Source organism: Hyperolius riggenbachi, chromosome 10 (assembly GCF_040937935.1).
Source record: "Hyperolius riggenbachi isolate aHypRig1 chromosome 10, aHypRig1.pri, whole genome shotgun sequence".
NCBI lineage: Eukaryota > Metazoa > Chordata > Amphibia > Anura > Hyperoliidae > Hyperolius > Hyperolius riggenbachi.
Window position 1 is genome coordinate 26,021,226 of NC_090655.1, and position 13,839 is coordinate 26,035,064.

General features: G+C 50.6%; 1 protein-coding gene across 1 annotated transcript in view; it reads right to left on the reverse strand.

Moving 5' to 3' along the window:
- The window catches only part of LOC137535684 (disintegrin and metalloproteinase domain-containing protein 9-like), a 210,962-nt gene that overhangs the window by 92,393 nt on the left and 104,730 nt on the right, over positions 1 to 13,839 (reverse strand). The window contains exon 11 of the mRNA XM_068257548.1: positions 2,532 to 2,650. Within this exon, the coding sequence (XP_068113649.1) occupies positions 2,532 to 2,650 (119 nt within the window). The remainder of the gene's footprint in view (positions 1 to 2,531; positions 2,651 to 13,839) is intronic.

Below are 13,839 nucleotides of genomic sequence, written 5' to 3' on the forward strand. Positions count from 1 at the left end.
CCCAAAGATAAGATGTGCTAGGGCTTATTTTCAGGGGAGGGCTTATATTTCTATCATGAAGTGTGTCTCAGCAGAACATTTCCTGTTCCTTTGTACTGTGCTGTTCCTGGATTTGAAGCTATGCTTCTGTACTGATCAGGTATCCGCCCTGTCATCCCTGCGCACACATGATAACCATGCTGTGTGTTGGGATGACAGGACCGTTACCCAATCACCACTGCACCGCTGTGTCCCCGCTTGCTGGCCGCCTCTTCCTCCTCTTTAATTTCCGCTAGGGTTAATTTTTGGGGTAGGGCTTATATTTCAAGCATGCTCAAAATTCCAGCTAGGGCTTTCTTTCAGGGTAGGTCTTATTTTCAGGGAAAGAGGGTATTCTAAGGGGTTAAGAGGTAGAACACTACTTTTAAGGTCGTGCCTAAACATGGTGAGTGCTAAACAAATTGCGAAGGGGGATTCCAGAGAAGAAGGGAAATTGAATAAAAGCCTTTATTGCGAGAATTAGAAGAGTTGACCAGTGGCGTCAACTCTTCTAATTCTTAAGGCAAAGGCATTAAGGCAATTACCCCAGGGCCACCGAGTGCTGCCAGCCCCCAAAGTCTTCCCCTGTCTTAAACATGTCCCCCCCCCCCCCCCCCGGGACCCCGAGGCGGCTGCCGCCCCCTGACATTGCCACCTGCTTCAAGTATGTCCTCCCCGGGGCCCCCTGCAAAGTTTTGTCAGTAATTTCAACTCACCTGTCCCGGCGCCTGGTCCCTCAGTGCTCTTGCCTTCACCCATCCATCCTTGCCAGCTGCCTCTGCTCAGGAAACCGGCGCATGCTATTACGTAATACCATGCGCCGGGTCACTGATAAGCCAGCAAGGATGGATGGATGAAGACAAAAGCACAGAGGGACCATGTGCCAGGACAGGTGAGTTGATATTACTGACAAAATTTTGCAGGAGGCCCGGGAAGGACATACTGAAGCAGGCGGAGATGGGGGGTGGGGGGTTAGGGGGCCCCCAGGTTAATTTTGCCACGAGGCCTCTGTGTTGCTTCACCGGCTCTGCCAGGGCCGACACTTCCATTAAGGCAAAGGGGGCAATTGCTCCTAGGCCCCCTAATCCATAGGGGTCCCCCAAGCATCTGTCCCCCCTTTTTAAAATGAAATTTGGAGGGCTGCGGGCATCTGGGTCGTTTGTAGTGGCAGCGAGGCATATACTTTACCTGATTCCATGCTGGCTAGTGCCATGGTTTCCTCCGCCTCGCATTCCACCTTCCTCCTGTCTTCCTGGCAGACAACCGCAGTGGTGCTCTCCCTGTCGTAGGAAGCATGTGAAGTCACGTCAGTACGTCCATGGCTGCGAGGAGGTGCTCTACTATTGCCGTGGTGCGTGTGTCTCACAACCAGGAAGAAAGGAGGCTGAGGAAACCATGGCAACTGGGCTGGTGTGGAATCAGTTGTATGCTTCCCTGTCTGTCACTCACTTTAGGGGAAGTGGAGGGGACTGGGGAGGAATGCTCCACAGCTTAAGCCTGCCCTGGGGCCCCTGGGACCCTTTAAACCATCCCTGCGTACCTCTTCTACCGTTGGGTCTTTCCAGCGCTTTCGCTTCAGCCACTAGGTGTCCCCTGACCTTTGCATTCCTCTTGGTCTTACGCACATCGCGTGAAGTCATGTGACGTGCAGAGAAACCTAGACTTTGAGGAAGGCAGAGACCAAAGAGGCCGCCTAGTGGCTGCAGCGGGAGTGCCAGAAAGCCTCGACAGTGGAAGAGGTAAGCCCCGGCCATCTCTGCCATCGCACTGATCCGTGGGTCTGACACAGAAGGGGGGGCAGGGGATGGGTGCCCTGGTGGAGGTGGAGGAAGAAGCCCAGCCACTTCCTTCCCACTGGGCACTGGTGGAGGAGTCTGAATGTAGGAAGGTGGGCCCTCTAAAAGTTTTGCAGGATGGCCTCATGATGCATACAATAGGAAAGCCCCTGCTTGGTGACAAGATTGCCCCAAGCTAGATTACAGCAGGACATACGTACCACCACTAGGAGAACATAGATCTAGAAGTGACTTTCCATAGCTAAGCTAACTCAAAGGGTTTTAGGGTAAAAGGTCACATAGAGAGCTAGGTCAGTGGAAAGGGTAGCTCGGGGGAAAGGGGGGATCTGTGGGCTTTCTGGTGCTATAGCACCCCACTGCAGCTCCGTCGCACCCCTATGAAGTTTGGGGCAGCCCAGCAGATGGAGGAGAGAGGACTAGCAGCAGCCAACCAAGTGAGAGAGAATCACTCACCTCTCTGCCCACCTCCAGCGCCAAAGCTTCCTCTTCCCCTCTGTCATCTCCCGCCACTGTGTATCTGTCTCTGCACCCAACGTTTTCTATCATGATACCACACCCACTTTCCAATGCATGGACACACCCATTTCAGCAGCTACCCCGCCAGTGAACCAGCGCCTGCATAGCACCCTCAGTACAAAAATCCTGGAGCCTCCCCTGGTCAGTGGGGGGAAAAACGAAGTGTTAGGGGCATCCTCATACCGTGCCACCAATACTTACATGTCTGCGCTATGCATTATGTATGCCCCTGGACACCCGCTATCATCATGTTTCATTCCAAGCACGTGGCCAAGTTCATGAGCCATAACTGTGGCATGCGATGCAGGGGTGGAGCTGAACTGCAGACAGAAATATGGAGTCATTAGTCAAGTAAGTACAATGGCAGTGAATTAAAGCAAAATTATTTTTTTTTATGCAAAATAAATGTCTGTGCAATACTCACACCCAGGGATGCTCGGATACCCCTTTTTATTATTCGAGTTTGGTCGAATTCGAATAGTAAATTATTCGAGTTAGGTCGAAAGTCCGACTCGCATATTTTTTACTATTCGATTCGACCTCGGTATTCGAGCTCACTATTCGAGTCGGTATTCGAGCTCATTATTCGAGCTGACTATTCGAATTGGCCTTAAATAGCTTCCAACACTTGTTTTGGGGGTGAATTATGCAAGAAACATTTTTTTCCAAGTAACAACAGCAAGTGATTATGTGGGGATGTTCCTTAAAAAAAAAAAAAAAAAAAAAAAAAAAAGGGTGGAAAGAGAAGGTGTGTCCAAAATTCTGTTCAGTACTGTATGTACTTCTTCTTCTTCTTTATCTTCTATATCTTCTTCTTCTATATCTTCTTCTTCTTTTTCTTCTTCTTCTTCTATATCTTCTTCTATATCTTTTTCTTCTTCTTCTTCTTGTTCTTCTTCTATATCTTCTTCTTCTTCTTCTTCTTCTTCTTCTTCTATATCATCTTCTTATTATTATTTTTCTATTTCTTCTTCTTCTTCTTCTTCTTCTTCTATATCATCTTCTTATTATTATTTTTCTATTTCTTCTTCTTCTTCTTCTTCTTCTTCTTCTTCTTCTTCTTCTTCTTCTTTTTCTATATCTTCTTCTTCTTCTTTTTCTATATCTTCTTCTTCTTCTTCTTCTTCTTCTTCTTCTTCTTCTTCTTCTTCTTCTTCTTCTTCTTCTATATCGTCTTCTTCTTCTTCTTCTTCTTCTATATCGTCTTCTTCTTCTTCTTCTTCTTCTATATCGTCTTCTTCTTCTTCTTCTTCTTCACTTCTTTCTCTTCTATATCTTTTTTTTTTTAAAGAAATGCAGCTATTTTTGAGCGTAATAAAAAGCTGGTGGCGCATGGTGGAAGCGCCATTGTATGTGCTCCCTGGCAGTGGAAACACACAGACAGCAGGAGGTAAATTCAGCAGCAGGAGGAGGAGGATGAGTGTGTGGCAGCAGGCAAACAATGAGGCAGGCAGCGAGACATAATAGGCTGTGGTACCTAGCGGTGGTACCAGGCCGTAAATACACAGCATGAGGTTCCAGACAGTGGTCGTGAAGCCCACATCATGTCCAATACACAACTGGGACAACACAGTTTTCAACCCAGACACCTCTAAAAATAATATCACAAAGTATTAAAAAGTATATATTTTTTCTTTTTTTAAAGAAATGCAGCTATTTTTGAGTTTTTGAGCGTAATAAATAGCTGGTGGCGCATGGTGGAAGCGCCATTGTATGTGCTCCCTGGCAGTGGAAACACACAGACAGCAGGAGGTAAATTCAGCAGCAGGAGGAGGAGGAGGAGGAGGATGAGTGTGTGGCAGCAGGCAGTCAATGAGGCAGGCAGCGTGACATAATAGCCCTGGTACCTAGCGGTGATACCAGGGCTGTACATAAACACAACAGGAGGTCCCAGACAACGGTCGTGCAGCCCACATCGTGTCCAATACACAACTGGGACAACACAGTTTTTAACCCGGGCACCTCAGAAAAATTAAACCCTTTTTTTTATTGTTTTTTTTTTTTTTTTTACAGCAAATTACACAGATATAGCTATTGTTGGACGTAATAGCTGGTGGCAGAGTGGCAGCAGAAGGTAATTCTGTGTACCCTGGCAGTGGGAAACACAGACAGACAGCAGCAGCAGGAGTAATGGAGGAGTAGTGTGAGTGTGGCAGCAGGCAGGCAGCGTGACATAATAGCATAATAGTGTACCCTGACAGTGGGAAACACAGACAGACAGCAGAAGGGCAGTACACAGCAGCCCACTGTAGGTGTAAAATGTGTGGCTGCAGGCGACGTAATAGTCAAAGTGAACCAGGCTGGCTTAGTGAGCAGGAGCCAGGAGGTGGTAAAGGGTGGTAAAGCATATTAACGATGGTTCCGGCAGCTACTTCATGTCCCCCTCTCGCCGACAACAGGCCTGGTTCATCTTGAGAAACGTCAGTCTGTCCACAGACTTGTGAGACAGACGTGAGCGTTTCTCGGTGACCACGCCACCAGCTGCACTGAAGCAGCGCTCGGACAGCACGCTGGAAGGGGGACAGGACAGCACTTCCAGGGCGTACTGCGCCAGCTCGCTCCAGATCTCCAGGCGCTTGACCCAATACTCCATGGGATCAACAGGGGCATCGCTGTCAAGCCCGCTGTAGGACCCCATGTAGTCAGCCACCATGCAGGTCAGGCACTGGCTGTGACCGGAGGAGGATGCTGCTGCATGCACCTCCTCTCTAGTCACTGCTGGAGCCTCTACAGTCCTGTAGAGCTCGTTGCTGAGAGACAGCAGGTCTGTGGTGCGCTTGCTGCTGGATGCAGGCACCTGCTGCTGCCTCTGTGCTGGCTGGACAGTGGGGGTGGAAGGCTGGGGGAAGGCTTCCTCCAAGCGCTCAACAAGGGCCTGCTGCAAGCTCCTTATTTGTTGCGCTGGGTCTCCTCCTGCAGGAGGCAGGAACTGGCTCAACTTCCCCTTGAGGCGCGGGTCCAACATCATGCTGATCCAGATGTCCTCCCTCTGCTTCATCTGGATCACCCTGGGGTCCCTGCGCAGGCACGTCAGCATGTGCGCTGCCATTGGGAAGAGGCGGGCCACGTGTGCTGGCACATCGACGGCAGTGCTGTCCTCATCCTCCTCCTCTGCCACCTCATCCTCTCTCTACCCCTGCACCATCCCCCTCATCAGCAGCAAGGTCAGGGACCTCCACCAAGTCCTCCTCCTCCTCCCCCTCAGAGGTGGACTGTGCAGCTGCATGCCGCTCCTGCTGGGCCAAGGCTGCCGCTCCCTGTTCCAGCAAAGCATCGAGGGCCCTGTTCAGCAGACAAACCAGGGGCACCCACTCGCACACCAAAGCATGGTCCCTGCTCACCATGTTGGTGGCCTGCAGAAAGGGAGCCAGCACTAAGCACACCTGCTGCATGTGCCCCCAGTCGTCATCAGGGACGATGGACGGGATGTTGCTGGTCTTGTCCCTTTTCTGAGCGGCGGAAACAGTGGCCAGGGCAAGGTACTGGTTGACAGCGTGCTTCTGTTCAACCAGACGCTCCAACATCGCCAGGGTGGAGTTCCAGGGAGTTGGAACGTCAAGGATCAGCCGATGGCGTGGAAGCTCCAGCTCCTTTTGCACGTCTTCCAGGCTCGCAGAGGCTGCAGGCGAGCGCCAGAAGTGACGCACAACATTCCTTGCCGTTTCCAGCAGTTCGCCCATCCCCTGGTAGGTGCGCAAGAACTTCTGCACCACCAGGTTCAGCACGTGTGCAAGACAGGGGATGTGGGTCAGGTTTCCCCTGTCGATTGCGGCAACCAGATTGGCCCCATTGTCAGCCACCACCTCTCCGACTCTGAGGCCTCTGGGGGTCAGCCAAATCCTCTCCTGCTCCTGGAGTTTGGCCAACACATGGGTTGCCGTCAGTTTGGTCTTCCCAAGGCTGACCAACTGCAGCAGCGCTTGGCAGTGGCGTGGCTTCACGCTGCTGCTGAGGCGGGGGGTTTGGCCAGGTGTGCCGGAGGATGGCAGAGGATCGGAGGAACCTGCTATAGTTCCCCTGACCCTGCGGGGTGGCACCACCCACTGTGTTGCTGCTGCTGCTGTGCCCGCTGCTGCTCTCCCATCCTCACCCCCTTCCACCAAGCTGACCCAGTGGACAGTGAAGGACAGGTAGCGGCCTGTCCCGAAGCGGCTGCTCCAGGAGTCCATGGTGACGTGGACCCTTTCACCAACCGCGTGCTCCAGCCCTCGCTCCACATTGGCCATCACAAAGCGGCGCAGTGCAGGCATGACCTGGCGGGCGAAGAAGTGTCTGCTGGGGAGCTGCCAGTCTGGGGCTGCACAAGCAAGCAGCGCACGCATGTCGCTCCCCTCCTGCACGAGCGTGTACGGCAGGAGTTGGGAGCACATGGCCCATGCCAGCAAGCCATTCAGCTGCCGCACGCGACGGCTGCTGGGAGGCAGAGCCCTAACCACCCCCTGGAAGGACTCGCTCAAAAGGCTCTGGCGTCGCCTTTTGCTAGCACGGGAATCAGCGGAGACAGCAGAGGAGGCCACTGAGGACTGGCTGCCAGAACAGGCCTCAGTGTCGGCGGCAGGAGTTGCAGAGGGGGGAGGAGCAGTGTGTTTCCGCACTCCTGCTGGTGGTGCTGGAGGATCAGGAGGGCGGGTGGCTGCTGTTGCTGCTGTTGCTGCTGAAGGCTGTGCAGTGGTGTTTGTGGTGCCACTGCCAGCGCCAGATGCCTTCAGCCTCTTGAACTCCTCATGCTGGTGGTAATGTTTAGCAGCAAGATGGTTTATAAGAGAGCTGGTGCTGAACTTTAAGGGGTCTGCACCTCTGCTCAGCTTCCGCTGACAGTGGTTGCAAGTGGCGTACTTGCTGTGAACTGTAGGCATGGTGAAAAATTGCCAGATTGGTGACGTGAAAAACCCCCTACGTACTGGAGCCGCTGCTGCCTGTCTCCCTGTGGTGGTTGGGGGGAAGGGGGGGGGGGCTTGGGTGCGGCTGGTGGTGGTACTGGCAGATGCTGCTGCTGCTGCTGAGCCTGATACACCAGCAGGCTGTGGGACCTGCCTACTGCTGCCAATGCTTGCAATGATGCGCCTCCTTGCAAGGCCCACAAGCGCATCCTCCTCCTCAGAGCTGCTGATGATGACATCCCCAGGAGCTGGTGGCACCCAGTCTTTGCCCGTCACCCTGTCATCATCATCATCATCATCCTCCCCCTCCTGAAACATGTCCTGCTGGGATGATGACCCCCCAAACTCCTCTCCTGATGCATGGATGGGCTGCTTGACTGTCGCCACAGTCTTGCTGTCCAATCCCTCCTCCCCCAAAGTGCCCATCAGCATCTCCTCCTCAAAATTGCCAACAACAGCAGACAATACCCTGATGGTGCCTGGGGTAAAAATACTGCTGAGTGACAGGTCGCCAACTTGTGACGGTGAACTGGCCTCCTCCTCCTCCCCAGGCACTGCTGGGCGGCTGCTGCGAACAGGGGTGGTGGTGGTGGTGAGGGTGGAGGCCTCGGATGCAGAGTTGATGGCGGGCTGCTCATCCTCCGTCATCAGTTGCATCACAGTGGCTGCATCCTTTTCCTCAATGGGACGTTTCCGACCCGGCTGGAAGAAAATAGGAGCAGGTACTACACGCTGCTGCTGCTGTGTCTCTGCAGCGTGAGTTGCAGATGCTCCTGCTGGACGCCCAAGGCGTCCACGGCCAGTGGCTATAGGCGGAATGTTAGCCACTGACGCAGCTGCTGCGGAACTGTGCATGGTGGCGCGGCTTGCCACAATGCTGCTCCCTCTTCTCCTGATTCCCTTGCTGCCCTTCCCCTTGCCCAAACCGCGCTGGTTGCCACTTCCAGACATCTTAGATGTTTTTGGCATGAACAAAAAACGTTTTTTAAAAGGGCGGGTGAAAAAGTGGTGTACTTTAATGGAGTGGGTTGGTGGGTGAGGTGACACTGATCACTAAGTGATTAGATCGCTAAGTGATTACTAGTACAGTACAAATACAAAATACAATAATCAGTAATCAGTAAGTGTGAACAGTGAACAGTGAGTGTGTCCCCTAGTACACTAGTACAACTAGAAAATACAATAATCAGTAGTAATCATATTCAGTAGAAGGAAATAGAGTGTGTGTACACTAGACAGTGCACGCACACACACACGCAGGAGCTAGCCTATGAACAGTGAGTGTCCCTAGTACAGTACAACTAGAAAATACAATAATCAGTAGTAATAATAATCAGATGATTCAGTAGAAGGAAATAGAGTGTGTGTACTGTACACTACAGACAGTGCACGCACACACACACGCAGGAGCTATGAACAGTGACAGTGAGTGTCCCTAGTACAGTATAACTACAAAATACAACAATCACTCAGTAGTAAAGGACAAGACAGGGTAGAATACACAGCAGAAACACAGGTATAGATGAGAAATAAACTAACAGAGAACAGGAGGACAGCTGCCCACACAGGCAAGGCCCTGAGGCCTAAAGCTGTAGCTTGCCTGCAGCAGCAGCTGTCTCTATGTAACACACAAGCTACTAGCTAAAATACAATCTCTATCTAGCTAACAACAATATAGGTGTGTAGAGCAGGTGTATGTGAGCAAAAACGCTAGGTGATTGACCACAATAGAGCACTTGCTAAGCCAAAGCACAAAGGAGCAGATCTCTCCCTGTACAAGTCTCAAGCAAGGACGGAAAAACCGAACATGGCGGCCGCTATTTATAGGGTAGGTGCTGGCCAGGGTCCCCCTCTGTGATTGGCTGCCGTCAGAGGGCCTGGGAGCCCTCTGATTGGCTCTAAGGACATCAATCTGGGCTATGACGCTATTCGAGCTCGGTATTCGAGCTCGAATACCGCTGTTTGTTCGAATAGCGCGAATAGTGAATGGGCTAGTTCACTCGAATAGCCCATTCGAATAGCTGCAGCTATTCGAGCTCGAATACCGAGCTCGAATAGCTGAAAAAGAGCTCGAATATTCTAGCTACTGGAATATTCGAGCTCTGCTGAGCACCACTGCTCACACCCTGAAAACCTTAAAGAGGACCTCTTCCACAGGAGAGAAGGAAAACAGAGAAACCCACCCTGTGTGTATTTAAGATAACAGCCTGTCTAATTCGCGTGCATACAAAAGAGGCGCGAGGAAAAATGGGCGCGGATGGAAAATTAAATCGTAACAAAAGATAAAGATCGTTTTCAAATGGGCACAAAGTGAAGGCAAAAACATGTAAATGATAAGTATAGTTTTAAAACAGACAGTAGATGAAAACAAAAAAAGATTCATTATTCAAAAATACAGCTGACGCTTAGAGACGGCCTGAAACGGTTCCCCGGTGAACTTATTCGCGCGAACATTAGGGGTACATCATTGAGCTAAACTTTGACCCTCTACATCAGCAGACACATAGCAGCCAATCAGGCTGCACTCCCTCCTGAAGCCCCCCCCATATAAGGTAGCAGCATCAGCCATGCTCTCACTCTGTGTGCTGCTGTATTAGTGAGAGAATGGAAAGACTTTGGAGAGATAGGGAAAGCGATAGTTAGGAGGTCTGTTAGCTTGCTCCTTGCTGATATTTGCCAGGACGTAGTTGACTATTTAACACAGAACACCTTATCTTCCTCAGCTTCCGCACGGAATCGTGACATATCTTCCTCCTCCTGCTCTGATTCTGGCACCCCACTTAACACTCAGTCGGCAGCCACCAAAGTGCCATTATCCCAGGGCACAGCGGTATGGAAATTGTTTTGCGTGTCTGTCTCAGATGAGAGCGATACCATCTGTACTCTCTGTCACCGAAAATTGAGCCATTGAAAGACCAAGACCCACGTTTGGACAACTGCCTTACGAAGGTACATGATGAGAAAGCACAAACTGCAATGGGATGACCACCTGAGGAAAAGCAGCGCACAAAAGCAAAGCCACACACCGCAGTGTAAGATACCATCACGCAATTATTTCTCAAAAAAGGCGATACCCAAACTGTACCGTGATGTTGAAAGACAAGTGGTGTCATCTCTGGCACACAGCTTTGGGTCAAGGGTCCATCTGACCACGGATGCCTGGTCTGCAAAGCACAGTCAGGCCTGCCCGAAGACTAAGTCAGTCCCCACACACAGCATCTCTGCCTGCACGCCGTGTATCTGCCCCAAGACTAAGTCGCTCCCACACAGCATCTCTGCCTGCATGCCGCTTGACTGCCTTCTCCGCCACCACCAACAGGGTCCCGGACTCCAGGCGGATTCCTGAAGCAGCGGCCGCTATAATAATTTTTCTGCTGCGTGTACATGCCTGCCTAATTTTTCTGGCTGCGCTGCAGCTGCAACAACAAAACAAAAGGCATGTACATGTGCCCATTCCCCTTTGTGATCGTTACCTTGCCGCGGTGAAGGGGCCTGCGTATCACAATGAAGCAATGACCGGCTATATGAGTGTGTTGGTGGGTACACCCAAGATAATAATAATAATTGCAGTATTTGTATAGCGCCTTTCTCCTGTTGGACTCAAAGCGCTTGCGAGGCAGCCACTAGAGAGCACTCAGTAGGCAGTAGCAGTGTTAAGGAGACTTGCCCAAGAAACTCCTTACTGAAATAGGTGCTGGCTTACTGAACAGGCAGAGCCGAGATTTGAACCCAGGTCTCCTGTGTCAGAGGCAGAGCCCTTAACCATTACACCTTCCAGCCACTGGATCATTGCTTCATTGTGGACAGACCAAATTCGATCATCTGGACAGTCACTGTTGTTCTGTCATTGAGCTACCTCAGCCCGACCATATGGGCTGGAAAGCCATCATCTGTCACGATTCCCATCTGCTGATTATTATATTGTGAACTTATTGCATGGACTTCCACAATCCACCAGCAGGTGACCTGTCATTATGTACAAAGACTTGCAGTTCATTGTCTGGCCTGTAGAGGCCTCTAATGGAACTTTGATAATTTACCACTAGCTGCTTCCTGGTACATGGACTATATAAAGACTGCCTCTTCCTCCAAACAATTGCCAGAACCTCGTCCCCTTGAGTTCCTGGACACTCCTGTTCCTTGATTCTTGTTCCTTGTTTGCCTGATTTGATAGCCTGTTGCTGAACCTTGGCTTGTCCTGACTCTGCTTCTGTGTATTCCTCTGTGCCTCGCCTGTATCTGATTACCCGTTGCTGACTCTGGTACTCTGTTATGACTTGTCATTGCCATTCCCAGTGATACCACAATATTTTGTATATATTTGTATGTTTGTATTCACGGTTATTTGCATTTAGTTAGATAGTTAGGTTTGTTTGCATATGTGTATATTGCACTTGCTTGATTGGTTGGAGATCACCTGTATATATTTGCTGTGTATGTGGTTCACATATGTTTGCATCTTATTTGCATCATTGTATATATGTATATATCACTGCAATTCCTGGTTGTTGTACATAGCTTGCGGTGCATGTGGTTGCATTTATGCACCATATGGGGTTCAATAAACACTTTTGCACACTACTGTTTTTGTTTCAGTGTCAGTATTTCTGCAAATTGTAGTCATTCTTCGCAGTACCGGCTTGCGCCGTGATAGTAGGTTCTGGCCATTATACACTGACCACTGCGGCTATACTGTGCACTGATTCCTGTTGTGTTCAAAAATGGATCCGCAACAAATGTATTATTATGCCTTGCTGGCTGATGAAGTTGAACATAGGTGTCGTGCTGAATTTGCTGATTATTCTAAGGCTGAACTACAGCAGTTCAGTTTCCAAACCTATAGTTATGTTAAATTGGGAAGTTTTAGCAACCAGGATATTGAAAATTTAGCCAGGATCTGGAATGATCTTGCATACTCCACGATAGGGGCGCCTCTAGCCATTTTGTCACTCCAGGCAAGAAAACCTGTGGCGTCCCCCCCCCCCCCCCCCCATGACAATAATCTTAAATTACCCCTAACCCAGACCTTGGTCCCAATTTTTAATATCGATTATGTTATTGGTGCAGTGCGACTAGCACACAGCACCATCCTCCCCCTCCTGTGCCCCCTGTAGACCCCATTCTGCTCAGTTGTAGTCTTTGACTGAGGCAGAACGTCGAATATGGTCAGATAGGAAGTGGCAGTTCTTTGTCCCCTCTTCCCGTTCATAATGCAGCCCCCTCCACCTGCCGCTCTAGTTCCACTTATGAACCACTGCAAACAGCGGGCTGCAGAGCTGGACTGTGTACGGACTTGTGATTACTGAGGTCGGATATCCTTCCAACCTCAATCACCACAAGACCGCACACAGCACAGCTCCCCTGCGTGCTGTGTGCAGCAGATCATAACGGGAACTGAAGCGGCAGGTGGAAGGGGCTGAGTTGAGGACTGGCACAGGGAGGAAGAACTGCCACTTCCTCCCTGCCCATATGTGATGTCAGAACGGGGGCCGCAGGCAGTGCTGGAGGTGGGAGGATGATGCTGTTTGCTAGTCACACAGCACCAGGGAGGAAAACATTAAAAATACTGGCATTAATGCAGCAATGTTTCACCATAAAATAATCATAATGCAGCAACCTTTCATCAGAAAATAATCTTAATGCAGCAATCTTTCACCAGAAAATAATGGTAACGTGCAGTATACGTTACCTGTCTGTGTCCACCAATGGCTCAGTCTCTGCACTGCCTCACATACACATGCCCCGGGTGGTCACCAGCGTATATGTGCGTGCCTGTGTGATGTCACATACACACCCACATATACACCGGCAACCACGTAGGGCACATGTATGTGAGGCAGAGCAGAGACGGACACTGCCAGGTAACCTCTACTGCACAGGGATCCTGGGGACACAATTTACATTAGGGGATAGCGTCGGGCGGTCAGATGCGGCATCACAAGACCAATTCCTGATCAGTTTCAGCATGAAATTGATGGGGAACCAGCCTGTGGTGAATGGGCAGCTGACAGATCTCTCTCTGATCAGATTCGTTCAGAGAGAAATCTGTCTCTTGGTTGATGTACCTATCATGGCTAGATGTATGGGCACCCAGAGCAAAGTCCTAGATAGTTGCTCTAAGGGGCGTAGCAACAGGGGGTGCAGAGGTAGCGACCGCATCGGGCCCTTGGGCCAGAGGGGCCCCGAAGGGTCCACTCGCTATCACAGTATTAGCTCTCTGTTGGTCCTGTGCTGGTAATAATCACTTACATAGATACTTTGAATAGTAGTGATCATTAACAAACTGTTCCCCATCCCCTTCTTGCACCTCTGACACTGTAGTTTCCATTGGCAGGTTTTGGTGTGCCGTATCAATTGTTATGTATAGAGTGCTTGGGGGGGTCTCATGTAAAACTTGCAACGGGGCCCACAGCTCCTTAGCTACCTCACTGCTCTAACTTGTGTGCCCATGTTTAACTTCCCACCCACCCTTCTCCCCCCCCTGTCAGCATGTATGCTGCTTTTTATTGCTTCCCCTCCCCCCCAGCAGGTGAAGGTCAGTGAGTGTTTTTATCAGGAGTGACGATCTCCTGGCAGCAGAGCTGATAAGAGTAGGGGATGTGTGTCAGTCCCCTGACAGGCAGCTGTGC